Below are 19802 nucleotides of genomic sequence, written 5' to 3' on the forward strand. Positions count from 1 at the left end.
TAGGAGATATAGAGCGGACACAAAATGGCAGGCTCAAACCTTTTACCTTGAGTTGTGACCTTGACCTTGAACTGACAAAGCTGACTCATGGGTTCTGCATATCGTCTTGATGAGGTGATCATTTGACCCATGTTTCATGAAAATCCTTCAAGGGGTTTAGGAGATATGGACCGGACACGATTTTGTTACGGACGGAAGGACGTAAGGACGGACGTAAGGACGGACGCAGACCATTCCTATAATCCCTCCGCCACGGCGGGGGATTAAAAAAATATCTACAAAACGTAGGATTCTTTTTTAAATTGTTCGTAAAAATAGCACTTATGCTTGAATCAATAATTTAAAAGAATCTTTTTGGGAATTTGCAATTTTAAGTCTAAGTTTTCCCACGTTCATCTGAACTACCTGCTTGCAATTGCAATATAAACAGCAAATAGAAATATATAGAATTGTTACTAAACTGCATGATTACTGACAGTTAAACAGAGAAAATATGAAACCCAAACCCATAAATTCTAGACCTAAAAAGTTTTCATGTGTTAGTACCTTTACCTTGCGTGATCTAAAATCTACAGTTTTGAAAGCAACTTTAACATGCAATTCAAATTTCGTGTGAACAAAGAATAGTACCATAGCAACAGTACTGGAATAACAGTACTCCAATTATAAATCTGTTATTATAGGTATTTTGCTTTTTTCAACATAGCCTGCAACTACTGAAATTTTCAAATTCAGAATAATGCCTTCCTTGTTTCAGCTTATACTTTAAGAAAATGAGCCAAAGATACAAAAATATGAGCAAATTTAAGTCTCAAACTCCCATCATCATTCTAGCAAGGTTATAGATCAATGACATCTAGAGATGGGAGTTGCTTCATATTCAAGTAGTGAGAATTTACTAACCTGGAATTCAAAACAAGGTTATTCTCAACTAGAGAGTTCTAATGCAATGAAGCTAAGCCCAGTCTCAAAACTCTAGCTTCTGATTGGCTGTTTACAAGTACAATCTAGAAACTGACCAATGGCAAGGCTACATTCTGAAACTGGTCTCCAAACTCCATTTTACAACTTTGTCTGAATAAGCAACTCTACTTCAAAACCCAAAATTAGACTCATCTCTTCCTTGTTTTAAAATTATTGGAAAGGTAGAATTTCTAGTAATGAAAGTCAAAATAAATAGACATTAAAATCACAGACTATTAAAGATTCAACATAGCAAGACTTGAAAACAAATAGTGATGCATACTGCTGAGTTGTCTAGATTTGGCTTTTGATATCTATTCTATAAATATGTTGTTACTTGTATGTTATTTGGTGACACATGTGTTATAGGTGAATTTTCCATGTCAAATAGCCCTACAGTAAACACGTAATACATATAACTGCAAACAATGTAGCAAAATTTCAAAACTATATGAAAATTTCCCTTCACCATAACCAACATCACCTAGTCATATCAAAACATAAAAATATGTATGGAAAAAGTATCATAATGGTAACTTGACAGTTAACTCCACTTGCGAAATTATAAATGTATGCTTTTTAGTGTTGAACAGCTGATTCTCCACTGTGCAATGTTCAATGTATTGTTGAAATATAGAGGAGCTCACAGTGGAACAGTGCAGTATCTGTCCACATATTGTAAGTCTGAACTTACACTAGGGTCAAGGTGAAACTCTCATAAAACCAGTCTGATTTTTCCAGAAAGTTGGCGCTAAAGTGAGCTGAAGTTTAAGCTTTCTTACTTAAGATAACTAAGCATCAGCTAAACTAAGAGAGGATGTAAACTGTCAATTATCATCTATATGCTATATATTAGCCATCAAAATATTTAACACACAGTGTAAAAGTTTACCAAGTCTTAGCACCAGACATTGCTAATTAAGAAATATAACAGAAGGGATTTTGTTTGATTAATAAGTTTAACAGAGTAAGTCATAGAATTTTTTATGAAAATACAAAATAAGTATTAAATATAAAATTTGAAATTACAAGTGAAACTCAGTATGACTAATATTGTTATAAACCTCACAGCAGTGAAAGTAAAATCAGGTAGTAATCTATAAATATCATAAAAAATAATGAAATACTGGAAATTAAAATATATCAAGATACTGAGTATATCCTCACCTCAGAGCAAAAAGCTGGTATGTGCTTCTTTCAATGCACTTATCCATACTTTGAACTGAGGTGAGAATTTGTTTCATGCAGTAATCAACAAACAGTTATAAACTGACTCAAAGCACTTTAAACACACTTTATCAAGCTTTTAACCTTTAGCCTGCTGACGGCAAGTGAATTTGCTTTGCTTTTGCGACCAGTGCAGACCAAGATCAGCCTGCACTTCCGTGGCTTCCATGGTCTGCACTGTTCGCTGTTCAGTAAGTAAATTTTCAGTGAACATCCCTTTGAATAATAAGTGGTACTGCCCAAACTGAATGATGGACCAGTCCATTTTAGAAATTCAGCAGGGTAAAGGTTAAATTCTGCAACAATACAAAGATGAAGAGTCTATTTCAATGTAACTTGGAAAGGCTTGGACATTGTTTATTGACTTAGTGAATCTGAAGTATTTCATCTAGTGAGCAAGGGAAATTTGAATATATTTAATCTCCTATAACCAAACCTAAACAAATTGTTTAAAATGTAGGAAAAGGACTTGTTTTTTTAAAGAACTAGGAATGAAAATATAATAAATTTTGACTGAGCTATTCTGACGGTGTTTTTCCTGCTCTAGTGTTAGACAAATCATAAATGTACTGTAAAGTCATTATTGTACAGAAGGAGTTCATCTTGATCTACATGTGTCATTGTATATCAACCCGTGAAATTTAACCCTGACAAACAAATAAAAGCCCCATTTATGTTATTAACCACAAATTCATGTTTGTTTTTGCGAGAAATATAAATATTTATGTCCATGACATAAACTGATTTCACAGTTTTCAAAGCAAACCAGAAATTGAACTCACTCTGGATAAAATGTTAGTTTACCAAAGTCAATATCTGACCTGCTATAGCATGTTAGATAACAACAAAGTTCAGTTTCAGATGTTAATGTATTTTTCTACATAAAAATAAAATTTTCTGTTAGTCTGTAAAAAGCAGCTATTATATTTCAATGCCATTTGACAAAAAGGAAGAAGAAAAAAAACTTTACCTGAGCGTAACTATCATTAACAATAGGGAAGTTTTTCACTTGTGTGACACGTGTTGTGAAGTTGAGTATAGCAGTAAGGATATCTGAATTAGTTGATGGCTTCAGGCACAAGATGGCACGAGATTTACAGTTGCCTCCAAGTTCGTTCCTGAGAAGTCTCGTTAGCTTCGAGTCACTGAAATAATATAAGAACATCTAATTCTCACAATCTAAAATTTGTATCTCATCAACAAGGCATCAGGCTTAAAAACTAATTTGGAGAAAAGGTTCCAGACACTGTAGTGAAGCACAGATACCACCCAGTCTGGGCCAGTCAGCTCACTGATAAGAGTACAGTGCAACTAACCTAGAGGTTGCAGGCAGGAAGAAGCATTCTCTGTAACTAACTTTAAGACAATTAGGTTCACAGCCATTTGTCATCCAATTTATGTGTTATACTTGTGGAGAACAAGTAAGTTAGCATAAAATTCAGGAACACTGGATAGGAAAAATAACTACCACATATAATAACAATTATGTGAAAGACAAAGGGAACTTAAAAGCAAAAAGATATTTGAAGAAATACCTGTAATTAATGACTCTGTCAGGAAACGGGTTGCTGGAGAGAGATGTGATCACCTGGTTCAGGGCAATAAGGGCTTTACTAAGGGCTGGTCCCTCTCTTTGTCGAAGTTGGTTTGGGTCGTCTGAGAGTTTCTCTAAGCCTGGTAGCTCTAATATTGTGCAGCGGGATTTATTTGGGCTTGGGTTCTCACCTACCAACTGTAAAATTTAAGCATTTTATTAAGTCAGGATCATATTTCAATAGAAATCTGGTATATATAATGATCTAACTTAAATTCTTTTTGTGCATATAATCATGTGTAAAAAAGCACAATCTTGCAGAGAGAACCTTTCTCAAACACATATTTTTTCAAATTTTGTGAGTACTATTTCAGCCAGCAAATCATCTTTAACACTGAGTCAAAAATTGACTGTCTAGTTATGTAAACTGTTTTTACTTAGTCAATTTAACCTTTAGCCTGCTGGCGGCAAGTGATTCTGCCTTTGTGACCAGTGCAGACCAAGATCCAGTCTGTAAATTTTCAGTGAACACCCCTTCTAATAATAAATGGTATTGCCCAAAATTGAATGATGGACCAGTCCATTTTAGAAATTTAGCAAGCTAAGGGTTAAGGATTGTTACTTAGAGCAATACAGATACATTACTTTTTTATAGCTGCATGATGTACATTATAATCTACCAGCTATACCATCAATGGTGACATTTTTAACATATTAATTTGCTTTTCTAAATACATGCTAGTTTAATGCCATTTAAAATCAAGTAATAATGTATAAATCTGTATAAACTTCATCTAAATAAAACTTCAAGTTTGAAATAAACATGATTAATAAGGCATCATTTCATAAAAACAACATGAATAATAGAACAGACCTATGTAATATTCTCAAAAGACTCACCGTTAACTTATTTCAACCAAAATATCATGCACTTTTATATATAACATAAACTGATTAAATATTCGTGTTATTGATTGACTGAAACAGATCAATTGAATGTATCTGATGGTTAATTTCATCACTGAATCCTATTAAAATTCACAGCACAAAAGTAGATACCTAACAACCCCAGTGAAATAAAATAAAAATGTTTGAAAGATACAAGGCATGCACTTAGTGACAATATTGTGCTGAAAATTATAACCTGAAACAAATCCATATTCTCAACTAGAATAAATGCAAACAATTATATATGTATTAAACAACAGAAATCATAGAATAAACAATAATAACAATAATAACAAATAACAAAAGATTACCAGTGGAGAAAGGAATTTTGCTTTCTGGAAAAAGACATATGAAAGAATTCTTTGCTATTTCTTTCCTAACATTCAATATAATTCCTGATCTATTTTATTTTCTTTTAAAAACTTCAAAGTACCGTAATTCACCAATGCACTGACCAATAATCAATAACTAAAGTTTATCAGCAAGTAAACAGACCTATTACAATTTATCAAAATACCAGTGTTCCCATGTAAAATGCACTGATTATTTGAGCTAACAAGTTGATGTAGATACATCAATACATAGAAAGCAAACTTTCAACTTTAAAGTCCTTTAAAGTAAAATTCAACTGAAATATAAATGATTTTTTGTAAAGATTAGATAGGTCTTTTTGGTTTGCCTGTTCTGTGTTTTTGTTAAAGGAAATGAAAACAGAGCCCTTCAAGCTACAGGCATTGTGTTTAATTCTGTATTAAAATTTGTTTCTTTGTGTTACAAAAAAACAGTCTTCAATTTCAAACAGGCCTTGTAATGTTCTGTATTAAAAAGTAGGGCAAACTACAGGCAAACACTGGAAAAGGCAGACAAAGAGATATGTGATACAGAAAAAATGACCTGTGAGATAATTTAAAAAAAATGCACTCACAATGGCCAAACAAAAAAGGGAAAAAACAGAAACTTAGTGATACAGTGTCTAAAATATTCTTCTTCTTTAAATGCCATCAGTAAATACTGACATCCAAAAACAAAAATTTAGTGACAAAACACCAAATGATAAAAAGGTAGAGTAATGTTTTCTCAGGCAACAACCAGATATACAAAGAAATATGACAGCAAGAAAAATGACAAAATATGACAGACTATGCTTTCTGGAAGCTATAAATTATCAAATAATAGTGGATATTAAATTTTGTTTGTTTCAGTGTTAGACTGAAACATCTTTCATCAAATGAACACCAGACAAAATATTTTCAAGAATGGCCTAGCTACAAATGAAAATGTCAGATTTGGTGTTCACAGGAGAGAGGTAAGTGTCTATTCAAACTAATAAAATGCTTTAAGACATGCAAATAATAGTAATAAAAGGAGATAGCTTGCCCTAATCTTAATGAGATATTGTTCACTTCAATAAATAAAAAAATAAGTAATAAAAAAATTAAGCAAAGTCCTGTAGAATTGTGTCGTTACAATCCATGCCTACAATGTCAACATATTTTTAAAATCTTATTTCATTATCCTCTTCAGCTGCTACTATAAAACAATTTTAACAAGAGGGCCATGATGGCACTGTGTCGCTCACCTGAGTACCATTGCTCAAAATGATATGATTGTTTCAAACCAATCTCATTAGAAGCTGCTAAGGTGTATTCATTTAGATAAATAATAAAGGAGGTAATTTGTCATAAATTCAGTCAATATGTATCTTCACTGATTGTCCAAGTCCATCTGTTGACATAAATGAAATTTCAGATCAGTATCGTATTAGTTACAGAGATATACCCATTTTAACTTGAAATAAAGGGAGGTAATTTGACATAAAATCAGTCCATAGTTATCTGCCCTGATTGTCTCAGTCCAACTAATGACAATAATGAAATTTCAAATAAGTCCTATAAGTACTTACTGATAAAAATCCATTTTGATTACGATCAGGGGAGGTAATAAGATATAAATAACTCTGGAACCTACGACTGGATCTGACAGGTTTGTCATGGAATCCAAGATTTGTTGTTGAAGATATTTTGGAAGTTTGTATCAAATCAAACCATAAATGAAGTCTCTATATGGCTGCAAAAGCCAAAATAGCCAATTTTGGACCTTTAAGGGGCTATAATTCTGGAACCCATGATGGGATCTGGCCAGTTCAAGAAAGGAACAAAGATCTTGTGGTGATACAAGTTGTGTGCAAGTTTGGTTAAAATCAAATCATAAATAAAGCTGCTATTGTGCAGACAAGGTCAAAATAGATAATTTTGGCCCTTTCAGGGGCCATAATTCTGGAATCCATAGAGGAATCTGGCCAGTTCAACAAAGGAACCAAGATCTTATGGTGATACAAGTTGTGTGCAAGTTTCGTAAAAATCAAATCATAAATAAAGCTGCTATTGTGCACACAAGGTCAAAATAGCTAATTTTGGCCCTTTCAGGGGCCATAACTCTGGAACCCATAAAGGAATCTGGCCAGTTCAAGAAAGGAACCAAGATCTTATGGTGATACAAGTTGTGTGCAAGTTTGGTTAAAATAAAATCATAAATGAAGCTGCTATTGTGCAGACAAGGTCAAAATAGCTAATTCTGGCCCTTTCAGGGGCCGTAACTCTGGAACCCATGATGGAATCTGGCCAGTTCAAGAAAGAAACCAAGATCTTATGGTGATACAAGTTGTGTGCAAGTTTCGTAAAAATCAAATCATAAATGAAGCTGCTATTGTGCAGACAAGGTCAAAATAGCTAATTTTGGCCCTTTCAGGGGCCATAACTCTGGAACCCATAATGGGATCTGGCCAGTTCAAGAAAGGAACCAAGATCTTATGCTGACACAAGTTTTGTGCAAGTTTGATTAAATTCAAATCATAAATAAAGCTGCTATTGTGCAGACAAGGTCAAAACAGCTAATTTTGGCCCTTTCAGGGGCCATAACTCTGGAACCCATAAAGGAATCTGGCCAGTTCAAGAAAGGAACCAAGATCTTATGGTGATACAAGTTGTGTGCAAGTTTGGTTAAAATAAAATCATAAATGTAGCTGCTATTGTGCAGACAAGGTCAAAATAGCTAATTTAGGCCTATTAAGGGGCCATAACTCTAGAATCCATAATGGGATCTGGCCAGTTCAAGAAAGGAACCAAGATCTTATGGTGACACAAGTTTTGTGCAAGTTTGATTAAATTCAAATCATAAATAAAGCTGCTATTGTGCACACAAGGTCAAAATAGCTAATTTTGGCCCTTTCAGGGGCCATAACTTTGGAGCCCATCATGGGATCTGGCGAGTTCAAGAAAGGAACCGAGATCTTATGGTGATACAAGTTGTGTGCAAGTTTGGTTAAAATAAAATCATAAATGAAACCACTATCGTGCAGACAAGAAATTGTTGACTGACAGACGGAAAAAGGGTGATCACAAAAGCTCACCTTGTCACTATGTGACAGGTGAGCTAAAAATGAACTAACAAATGCTTTCTTTATCCACAAAACTTTTTTTTGGCATGGAAATATTCCCAACGCTTGTCATAGCAATCTCAGTCACAGGACAGAAACTGCTGGCTACAAAGACATCAACAGCTAGCTATATGACAAAAACATGATGAGAGCATACCTGAGCCAATTAATAGATGAATGACAACTGACCAGAAGCAGAAGTCAACCAAGCCTATTCAAAACATTTGCAAAAACAATAGAACCCATACATTTATTTAATGTAAGTCATAGATATATTTGTTTTCATATTAAACAACACATGACTGTATAAAAATAAAATTGACAAAAACAATAATTAAAAGATAGAAACTAGATATGAGAAAGATTTTCTAATAATAAATGTTCCAGCAATTAAAATCATACTGAAATGAATTCTAGCTGATAGAAAATATCTTACCCTTGTCTATTCTCCAAAAATAAAATAAAAAACAATAAAAAAGAAATCAGCTAAACTCTGCATTTCAAAAGAACAGAAATTTGATATGTCTTTACCAATAACATTCACAAGAAAACTAATCTAGCAATCTTTTGTTTTGTGCTAGCTTTCTCTGACAAACTATACAATGCTTATACAAATGATTTCAATACATGGATAAAGGGGCATAAATGGTCACTTCTAGATATTGGAAGGAATTTTTGCAGTCCCTTGTAACATAGTATACCACAAGATGTAAGAAATGGTAATGTTTTCATAAATATTTTTAGCTTTACTTGCAAAAATATATGATCAATGATTAATCTCACATAGGAGAACTTTAAAATTGTTTTTATACACACAATTCATAAATCACATTTAAGAATTCAGAAAATCTGTTTGGTCAATAACACATTCTCCAATATAGCAGAATTAATTTTTGGCAAATCACTCTCAAGTTCAAAATGAGTACTTCCAATCCATGTGACTAAAAAATGATTTCTGACATTCAATATTTATCTAAGAAATGGGGCCTTAGGAATGAAGCCAGACCAAAAAGCACCCAGGCAGGCTTTGTAAAAGGGTTGAAGCACATGCTCCTATGAAAAATTTAGCTTCAATTTTTTGTTGTTTCTTGGTGCATAGAACCCTGTCTGACTAAAAATCAACTGTCATATTTCTTTACTGACTCTTATTTCAATATGTTATCCAAAACTGGCCAATTATTCAAGACTTTTGCATTCCGACTGCATGAGAACTATCTGGTCTAGTTGCTTATTGGTGTAAGTTACAATCCACTATTTTTTCACTTCCGATGGGCACAGAGGTAGTTATTGATTAAATTTCATTGTGGATAAAGGAGAAGGAAAAACTCAATTACTACATGAGTAGTAGTACCAGGGCACAACATTTTAATTTTGCTGTTATTCTGCAGTGACCAAATATGACTTTAAAGATACATGATCCCTACTTTTCATGTCACTTTATGTAAGTTTTAAGTTTATTCTTCAAAATGAGGGTGAAAAGTTGTAATGTGATATGGGCCTAGCTATGTGTGACAGCTCTGTGGACATTTTTCATTTGACATAAAACATATACAGGATAAGATTTGGTGTATTCATGACTTAAAACCCCCTAAAAAGGATCAGAATAATATTAAGTAAACTCTAGTTATTATGAACTTCTTGAGACCAGCTGTAACGGCCACTTACGCATAGCCTGTACATTTACAGCTAATCTATGACATTTGCATCAGGGAGTTGATTCTTTGGCTCAGTGGTTAGAGCATTGGACTAGCACCCAAGCAACTTGGGTTTGAATCCCGCCACAGGCAGTTGGGATTTTTTTGCATAAAATGCTATGCTCTCTGTTATGTTACACCTTAACCATCATAAGATGGAGGCTCATTCGGGAAACAGACTTTATCTTGTGCCCAAAATGGCACTTTCTATGCCAAAAAGCCTTACACGCCATCATAAATAATGACTTCTTCGAAGAGCCTGGGAAAAGTGTTACTGTCACTTACACTGTACGTTCAAACCCAATCTCTGACAACTGTGTCAGGGAGTCAATTCTTTGGCTCAGTGGTTAGAGCATTGGACTAGCATACAAGCCACCCGGATTCGAATCCCGCCACAGGCAATTTGGATTTATTGTCATAAAATGCTATGCTCTTTGATTTGTTATTACTAAAAGCTAAAAGTCATAAGACCAGTAAAGTCTCTTTTTTATATCTGGATGCTGTTTATGTTAATGGATTTAAAAAAAAAACAATTTCTGTAAGAGTAAACTCTTGAAATGAGACAGTTTGCTGAGATGTATTAACACAGTTGTGCTATTTTCATATGGTATTGTTATAATTTCTAATTTTTTATCACCATATACTGTTAGTTCCACAAAGTATCAAACATTAATAAGCAAACATCCAAAACACGGTGGTTATGTCAAAGCTTAATGCAAATTTTTGTAATCAGTTTTTAGTGTTGGTTGGGATATGAAAATGTGCTCCCAATATCCAATAATTGGTTATAAGCTTGTCTAAGTAAACATTCTGTTTTACATAGAGGAACATTCGGACATCTGAAATTGTTCCTTTAACTGTAGTAACCCTGTCCATTGTAAGTCAAGTTCACTGTGTATCATATTGTATATTATGAAGTTTTGAAGGCAGCTTGAGGCAGTGTAGAGTCTATTTTTAGCATAAATATAAACACTCACCATCTGCAGATCAATGTGAATGACAGTTGAAGCATTATGCATGGCAGGGCCATAGTCAGTAGACTGCTCAGTGCGGCGTGACATACCCTCACGAAACTTTGCCGACCCTTCTCCCGCATCCCTTACAGACACACTAGCTGCATTCTGTTATAAAGAAGAAAACTGTAAGTTGATATATTGTGAGTTGATAGGTTTTTATAAATGTAAAGAAAGGCCAAGGTACGCCTTCAAACATTATTTAAAGCACTAGGATACAAATGGATGGAACTACTGACTTTCTGCAGGCAAGCAGAACAGTTTCCTTACATTAACTTAATTTACATCCAACTTCAGACTGACAGTTGTGAGAGGCAAGTGATTCCAAGCTCAGCCATGTGATAAATAACAAATAAATAACAAATAAATCTCTTAAATACTCTAACATCAGTTATTTGAGAACCTCTGGATAACTCAAGAAATTCTGTAAAAGTGGGGGACTTCTGAATGCATACCATCATGTTTTCACAGGCTGACATATTTAACTACATTTTACTTATGACCACCTCTGGAATATTCTACTTGCCTTGACATATGTTCCTTTTTCTGCAGTTTCTCCAAGTTCAAGGTAAGAACTGCTGCTGCCAGGCACCTGTTGTAGATCCTTAATTAGCTCATTATAAACCTCAAACATCTCAAGAGATACAATAGGATTGTCACGTTTCACACGACGACTATCTGCCATGTAACGTTCTGAAAAATAAGTCATTTAGATATATCTTAACAACTTTTCTTTGAAAGGAAGTGGATATCAGCTGACAACTCTTTTAGTTTTAAAAACATACACTGAGATATTTCATTTTTACTGAAATGCAACAAACAAGACACAATAATACAACTATCATTAAACTTGTATACAGGTGGGCTTCATGCCCGAGTGGATAAAGTTGCTGGCATTAAAATCACTTGCTCTTCACCCCTAAAATGTTGAAACCTTGTCTGGAGTGTAGAATTATTTCATGCAAGAAAGCCATCAACTTTAGCCTGCTGGCGGCAAGTGGTTTTGCCTTTGCAACCAGTGCAGACCAAGATCAGCCTGCACGTCCATGTAATACTCAGAGGGTCACCTGTGGTCTTTCTCCACCATGAAAAGCTGGAAAGATGCCAATTGATCAGATATTGTGATGGTGTGATGTTAAAACAAACAACAAAAATTAACATGCATACCTCCTTGAAGTCTTGTAAAAAGTGTATCAAAAATCATTGGTACAATCCCAGCTCTAGATGTTCCCTCGCCAGCCAGTGTGTATGTCTTTCCTGACCCACTTTCACCCATCACCATCAGGCAAACATTAAATCCAGCCAGGAAAAAATCCAAAAGTTCATCAACAGAACTTCGGAACAAATCCAGATTGGACGCATCTTGCCGATGTAAAGCTTTAAAACTGAAACAGAAGTTCATGTGATGTTTCAATACTGTTTATATTGTTTTACTATTTATACATACTTATGTTCTCTTTGGAAAATAGTCTGCAATATGTATCAGGTGACAACAGAACCTATACTGGACCGACAAGACATTATGGGAAAAGAGAAAACATTCTATGCATGCTCCCATAAAGTTAAAGTATCCTGATTCGAAGCAAGCCATGTTTGATACATTTTATGTAGATATAGAAAATGTACTTAGCCTTAAAAAAACACACAGTAAAATTTAATGTGTTCCCACTGCTTTGTTTAATAATCTTCGAAGAAGACAATATGAACAAAAAAGAAGGCAGGTTTTTCTATTTGCACATGTATTTTCTTGAACTAATTCAGTAGTGGAAGTTTTCCTTCAAACTCATCAAACATAGACAATGAGAATTCACCCATTTCTGTGTCATACTAGCCACTCAGGTATCACCTAATATTTATCATAGTAATGTGTTGTTAAATGTAATTAAAATTGACTTACTTGAGATATGGTCCTCTGGGATGAGCAGCTAGCCTCTGCCCTTCTATCACAAGGTTCTCTGCACCCTCAGCCCTTAGACTGGGGCGAATACGACCACACACTTCTATATTCATTGTCTGTTCCTTCTTCTTGTACAAATCTTACTTCTCCATTATCTATATCTGATAGAAAAAAAATTATATCATATCATACCAAACGTATATATAGTGACCTTTTCACATTCAAAGGCACTTTATTATCATTATCATTATTATACCACATTATATAGCACTCATCTCATCCACATGTACAAAAAGGCTTTACAGAATACGTTGCAAAAATACAATCACAAATTCAGCACAAAACAAACAAAAAAAGCACCGCCTGTGGTTGCCATTGCTCATCTTTCAGTCAAGAAAAGAGTTATGGTTCTTGGCCTTTTCACTTATCTTAACTGATGACAAAAGATGTATAAAGTTTCTGAGCTAAAGTAAGTATTCAAGAAAAGTGGAGGAAAAAAAAATCAACCAAGAAATACTGATTTTCTAAGTTAACAAGTGCAGTGGCAATACAGAAGTCCCCTAATGCTGGAAAACTTTGTTAGTGTTTGTCCCTTGTGGTTGTTAGCAACAGTGTTAGGACTAAAAATCTTAGAGGCATTCAGGAGCAAAAATTATTTTTACTTAAATTTCAATAGTGACCTTGACATATAAGCATAGATCATGTGGGCCACACATTGTCACATCATGGGGAACATTTGTGTGCAGTACAAATTTAAGATAATCAACCAATGCACATGATCAAATAAGTGAAATCAGGTACATAATACAGATACTGCATCTCGGTATGTATTTGTTTGTATTTTATATGTGAATAAAGTATATATAAGAATATCAAACGTTCAACTCTTTTCACCAACTTTTCGCATACCACATTTAACCTTAACAGGACCTTTAAGGGGCTTGGGGAACCAACAGACGTGGAATTTCCTGTCATCTTTAAGATAAATGGGGATAAAGGGATATTGGTAAAAGTGATGTTTTTGATGATGATTTGTACAAAAACATTTTGTCTTGTGTATGTAAATTCGGTCCAAGTATCGTCATGCTTAAAGTTGATTATTTGAAACCTTATCAACAATGTGCTCTGTGTCAAAATATATCCAAATGACGATATTAATACAGATTTTGATAAATTTTCGGGCACAATATCATTTTCTTTCTTGCCAATTTAAGAAAAAAAAAACAGTCAACTGGCGAATAACTTTATTTACTGAAGTAAGTCAATGCCAGTTTTGAAGAAGAAAAAAAGACACTTAAGTGATGCATATTTTGTGCACAAGTAATGAAACAAAGTGGCTTGTCATGCATTTTGAATAGAATTGTATCCTATCAATAAAGTTAAAATCGTCTGTGTTTGATGATGATGATAATGCTGCAGGTGATGAATGATTATGGTGAATGAAAGATTTGTTTCTTTTGAATTTCTTTTGTACATTTTGTTAATTCCTGATGTGAAATATAAGCGGGGGCGAGGGGGGGGGGGGGGTAGTAAAGGAATGCTGTTTATAGACATGTGTGTCCAATTACCTGTTTTTATCCCTCCTCCGTTACACACAAACCCGACTGAATTATTTTTAGCTCATCTGATTTTTTGGAAAAAAAATGATGAGTTATTGTCATCGGCGTCGGCGTCGGCGTTGCATGGTTAAGTTTTATGTTTAGATCAGATTTTCTCCTAAACTATCAAAGGTATTGCTTTGAAACTTGCAGCACTAGTTCACCATCATAAGCTGACCCTGTACAGCATGAACATCTAATCATCCTGCATTCTTGCCAGCATACCCCTGCATCATTATTTAACACACTCTCCAACTAAAGCTATTGCTTTAAAACTTGCAACACGTGTTCACTATCATAAGCTGACCTCTACAGCAAGAATGTCTAAGTATCCCGTCATCTCCCCGCTACCCCTGCCCACATTACTTAACCCCCAAATCTCATCCAACCCGTAAAATATTTATTACGTTTCTTTCCTTGTGTTTCTTGATGTAGGGTATCCGTGGCCGAGTGGTTAAGGTCGCTGACTTCAAATTACTTGTCCCTCATCGATGTGGGTTCTAGCCTCACTTGGGGACGTTGAATTTTTCATGTGAAGAAGCTATCTACCTGGCTTACAGAAGGGCAGTGGTTCTACCCAGATGCCCGCCCGTGATGAAATTATGCACGAATGGGTACTGCGGTCTTCCTCTATGGCACGCGAATTGCACAATGAATCCAAGAACCTATGTTCTTCGCCTAGAACCTATGTTTTCACTTCAGATTACAAGTTTTTCAGAGAACCTAGGCTCCCAGAATATTTTTGCAAATGGCAAAAACTTGTGTTTTCAGTCGGGATCATAGGTTTTAATATCAGCCTCATATCATAAGTTTTTGATTAATTAAACCGAGCGAATAGGTTTTTATTGGCGGCTGATAGGCGTGACGCATTCTCAGCGCCCTGGTTTTAATTGGCTAATTTATTGTGGAATTCGCGTGCCATATTCCTCAGCCGTCAAAGCTTGAAAGTCCCAATATTTATAGGTTATTAGCTTTGTATCGGGAAATATGCACGAGTTCTTGAGGGCAATATTCTTCCGCTGTAGAACGAGTGCATATTTCCCGATGCAAAGATAATAACCTTTTTATTACATACGCATCTACACGTATAAATACTATGTAAATATCATAAATATGTTTAATAGCCTAACACCTTGTGCATATCAAAACACCAGCAATTTGTGATGAACTTTCAGGTACATTATCCCAATGTCTCCACAGTTCACGTGAGACAAATGCTGACCACAGTGCTCCGTGAAGAAAAACATCCTGTAAAATACATATCAGGTACTGCAAACACCAAAATTCAAAGGCACAAAGAAAATTTGACAAATATTCATGGCAGGTTTCAGATTAGAAAATGTTAATCAAAATGTGCACACTGACATTCTACATGTAATTGTGCTGATTATAAGATTTCATTAACACTAAAAAGATAGTGAAAAAGTCCTTGTAATGCTAATCTGAAAATGCTGACTATTTTCTCTGAGACACTTTAGTAACATCCTTTGTCCTCACAAAGTTTCTTTCAAATCAAGCAGTTTCTCTCCAAAACTCACTCGTTTAGCTCAATACATATAGCAGGGATCATAGCACAAATCTACTGATCTCGGGTTTGTGAGTTCGATCCCCCGGGCGGGGCGTATGTTCTCTGTGAAGATGTGATAAATGACGTGTCTGATTTCATTCGTCCCCTATTTCTAATTCATGTGGGAAGGTTGGCAGTTACTTGTTGAGAACAGGTTTGTAGTGGTACAGAATCCAGGAACATTGGTTAGATTAACTGTCCGCTGTTACATAACTGTTGAAATGGCGTTGCAAACGAGCATACACTTAGAATATTTTGCCCAAATCTATTCCGGAATTCAGCCGAGTGGAGGAAGGAGAGGGGAGAGGGAAGGAGGTGGGACAAGGGTTATCTAGCACCGGATCGGGCCTGCCACTCCGCCCCTCCCAAACTTCCCCTACGTAAACTCTCTAGAAAATGGAATGAATATTTGACACCTGGTATCTGCGTCTTGTTTCTTTCATAAATACCTCTTCTTGTAGCATAAAAGATGCAAGCTAAACCATAAAATGTTTTGCTGTATCAGTTACCAACGCCAAATACGCTGCCCCCAACAATGTTCGTACTCACTTCTTCCCTTGTTTACTCACATTTTAGAACTTGGCGTCGTTTCAGTTTTTGTAGATAACCGTTAATATTTAAGAAACGCGTGTAACTTGTTCGATTGTTTGTTTTTAGGAATCATATTTATGATTTTGGTAAGTGTCGGTATGTTTTTATCTAATTTCTGGAAGAATATATATAAACAGCTTGAAAGTTTGACATTACATTCGTACTCATCCGTACTCCAGATGTGTCCGTACTCAAAGTAACTCGAATGTAAAGTTATTATCCTTGAAAGTGGGTTCCTGTTTACCAAATGTTGAAGTTATATGAATATTTTTTTTGTATTTCATGTTTGTTATAATGAGAGATAAAAATCGTGTAAAAATCTTCAGTATGTGCTTTTAGTAATGTTGTTGATTTTTGAACCCTGCTTATGGATATTTAAAACATGTTTACCGTTTCCAAGAACAACAGAATGGTAATCAAAAAAAATGTACCGGAATCGTAAAGTCATCACACATGGATACATTTAATTGTCGGGTAATGTTTTTATGCAAAAATAGCGACAATACACGTTTGATTTGTGTATTTACGTCTGCAGAAGCCCTTGGGATATGTTTGTGACCGCGTCTCGGTAACAAACAATCCCGTGGGCTTCTGCAGATGTTAATACACACAAAAAAAACGTGTATTATCCCTACAATATAGAATGCTTTATGACTATTTGAAAAAAAAAATCACTACATCTCATTATTATATATGGATTCACATAACGCTATGTCAAGGATGAAACTTTACAAAAAAAGAGTAAAAAAAAAAAAAATAACACTTAAGACGGCTACCGAAACCACTACCACAAATACAAAGTTCCTTAACAATATTGCTCATTGCAGACATGGAGCGGTCTTCTGCGCATGTCCGGAAGTGATTATCAATTTGAGCACACGGCAAAAATACGCAAATGATTGCATGTCCGCGCGCATTTAGTGTATATTATGTATAATATACTAACTATATGTTAGGGTTAGTATTACCATGATTACAAAATATATACATTAAAGATATTTTTTATTCAGTTTGCTTGAATCGGGTATATACTGGAGTCTGTAATTTATCACAGGCGCTCTAGGTTTGCAATGAGTCACTGTCTATATATATATAGTATTGCTTATACTTATGTGTACTATTACATCAATGAATTAATACCTGCTGTCTTATATGTGTCGTATTGAATCATATTTATTTGTAAACAATGCCTAATTAACAGACCCATACATTCATACATGTTTATATATACAGGTCGGAACGACTCCACGACTGATCGTCAGAATAATCGACCCAATGCCTTTGGTAACAAAGAGTGTTACTGCAAAACTGAAACTCTGTGTCTACATATGATCGAATCCATCCTACTGCAGGAACAACCACGCAATAGTTAGACCTCCGGTTTTCTGGTAAGTAACGTATAAATGGTGGAGCACAAAAATGCATGTATCACATCTGTGCCATATTAAGTTACGTTCACGTCTTGACGGTCTCGACTATTTAAGTTAAGAAACACAAGAAATTGATACTATTCGGTTAAGATGGGTGTAGTGGCCATTTCTTGTTTTTAGGGGCACTTGGAGTTGCCCTCGTCCGTCCGAATTGGTGTCGTTCCTATCTCAAAAACTATTTGACGCAGTCATTAAACCTCGCAATATTGTTTATTCAGTACGGGAAGCAGTGCATCAGGGGTTTCAATTTGGATCTCACACAGTCAGACCAGAGTTATGGTCCTTTACTAAGTCAAAAATAGGCATAAAAAGGGCCTAAGTTTGTGTCACAAAGTATTTGACCCACTATTATGAAACATGACAGGAATATTATTTAGCATGTGAAGTTGTGCATCTGGGGTTTTGTTAGTGATATTACTCAGTCAGACCAGAGTTATGACCCTTGACATAGTGAAAAATATACATAAAAGGCATAAAAGTTGTGTCACACATATCTCAAAAAGTATAAGACACAGGATCATGAATCTTCATAGGAATATTACTCAGCATTCGAAATTGCGCACATGGGATTTTGTTCTTCATTTTTATAGGACCAGAATTAAGGTCCTTGATTGTCAAAAATATGCATAAATGGGATACAAGTTTGTGTCACATGTGTTGTAGGACCACATTCGTAACAGATCGCATTTGTAACAGGTGTTACGAATGAGATCGCATATGTAACAGAAATCAAGCACATTTGTAACAATTTTTGAGACAAATGTGATCGATACCGATTTTTTATGTGACATCTGATCACATTTGTCACATGTCATTTTCAATCGGAAAAATGAACAAAAAAGTGCATTTTTACATCTGAAACACATTTGTAACATGTTTTAGCTCACTTGTACGAAGTGACAAAGTAAGCTGTTGTGATCATCTTTTGTACGTCGTCCGTCGTCCGACCGTCCGTCCGTTCACATTTTTCTTGTGAATACGATAGACACAACATTTATTATTTGATTTTGACAAAACTTGCACAAACTTATATATACAATGTACCTATGATATCTCGGTTCCTTTCAAAAACCAACTATATCACCTTATTCGTCTTAGAGTTATAGTCCCAGAGATGGCAATAATTACTGATTTTAGCCTTGTGAACGCGATAGAGACCATATTTTTTGTTTATTTTGACTAAACTTGCACACAACTTATATATCTATAAGATCTCGGTTCCTTTCAAAAACAACCGCATTGCATCATTTGACTTGGAAATACGGCCCCTGAATTGGCAAAACAATACTGTTTTTATCCTTGTCAACACAATGGAGACTACATTTGTTATTTAATTTTTATTAAACTTATGAACGATCTCACTTCCTTTAATAACGCCATATCGCGCCATTCGTCTCGGCGTTATGGCTGAAATGGCAAAAATTGCTTATTTTAGTCTTGTGAAGACAATAGAGAGAGACCATATTTATTATTTCATTTTGACCAAACTTGTATAGAAGTTATATTTCTATAACATCTCGGTTCCTTGCGAAAACCAGCTATATAGCACCATTTGTCCTGGAGTTATGGCCCTTAAAATGACAAAATTTGCTGACTTTAGCATGGTAAACATGACAGAGATCACATTTGTTATTTGATTTTGACAAAACTTGCATTGAAATATTATATCATTAAAATCTTGCTTTTTTTCCTCGAAGAGTAGCCATATCACACTATTTGTCTTAGAGTTAGGGCCCCTGAAATGGCAATTATCGCAGATTTAATAACATGTATAATGTAGTATTACTCATGTGAGCGATAGTGGGTCATGACGACCCTCTTGTTGATTAGAGGGATATTTCCGGTCAGGTTAATATCTTGGTACAGGTTTTTATCTGGCAATTAAACTTGGCAAGAATACAGTT

General features: G+C 35.0%; 1 protein-coding gene and 1 long non-coding RNA gene across 7 annotated transcripts in view; one reads left to right on the forward strand and one right to left on the reverse strand.

Annotated features, from left to right (window-relative positions):
* The window catches only part of LOC123525166 (coiled-coil domain-containing protein 78-like), a 37843-nt gene extending 24944 nt beyond the window's left edge, over window positions 1-12899 (reverse strand). Inside the window, exons 1-7 of one of the 2 annotated variants that reach the window (XM_053538116.1) lie at window positions 12713-12899; window positions 11983-12200; window positions 11342-11508; window positions 10780-10923; window positions 4984-5007; window positions 3726-3922; window positions 3161-3335 (exon numbers count right to left, since the gene is read on the reverse strand). In XM_053538116.1, the coding sequence (XP_053394091.1) occupies window positions 3161-3335; window positions 3726-3922; window positions 4984-5007; window positions 10780-10923; window positions 11342-11508; window positions 11983-12200; window positions 12713-12825 (1038 nt within the window). In that variant the 5' untranslated portion in view covers window positions 12826-12899. The remainder of the gene's footprint in view (window positions 1-3160; window positions 3336-3725; window positions 3923-4983; window positions 5008-10779; window positions 10924-11341; window positions 11509-11982; window positions 12201-12712) is intronic. The other variant, XM_053538117.1, reaches the window with a different exon arrangement.
* Window positions 12900-16198: 3299 nt separating this feature from the next.
* The window catches only part of LOC123525164 (uncharacterized), a 37502-nt gene continuing 33898 nt past the window's right edge, over window positions 16199-19802 (forward strand). For all 5 annotated transcript variants that reach the window (XR_008370138.1, XR_008370136.1, XR_008370139.1 and 2 more), the window contains exon 1: window positions 16199-17856. This is a non-coding gene — a long non-coding RNA (uncharacterized LOC123525164). The remainder of the gene's footprint in view (window positions 17857-19802) is intronic.

The sequence above is a fragment of the Mercenaria mercenaria genome, chromosome 3, assembly GCF_021730395.1.
Source record: "Mercenaria mercenaria strain notata chromosome 3, MADL_Memer_1, whole genome shotgun sequence".
Taxonomy (NCBI): Eukaryota; Metazoa; Mollusca; class Bivalvia; order Venerida; family Veneridae; genus Mercenaria; species Mercenaria mercenaria.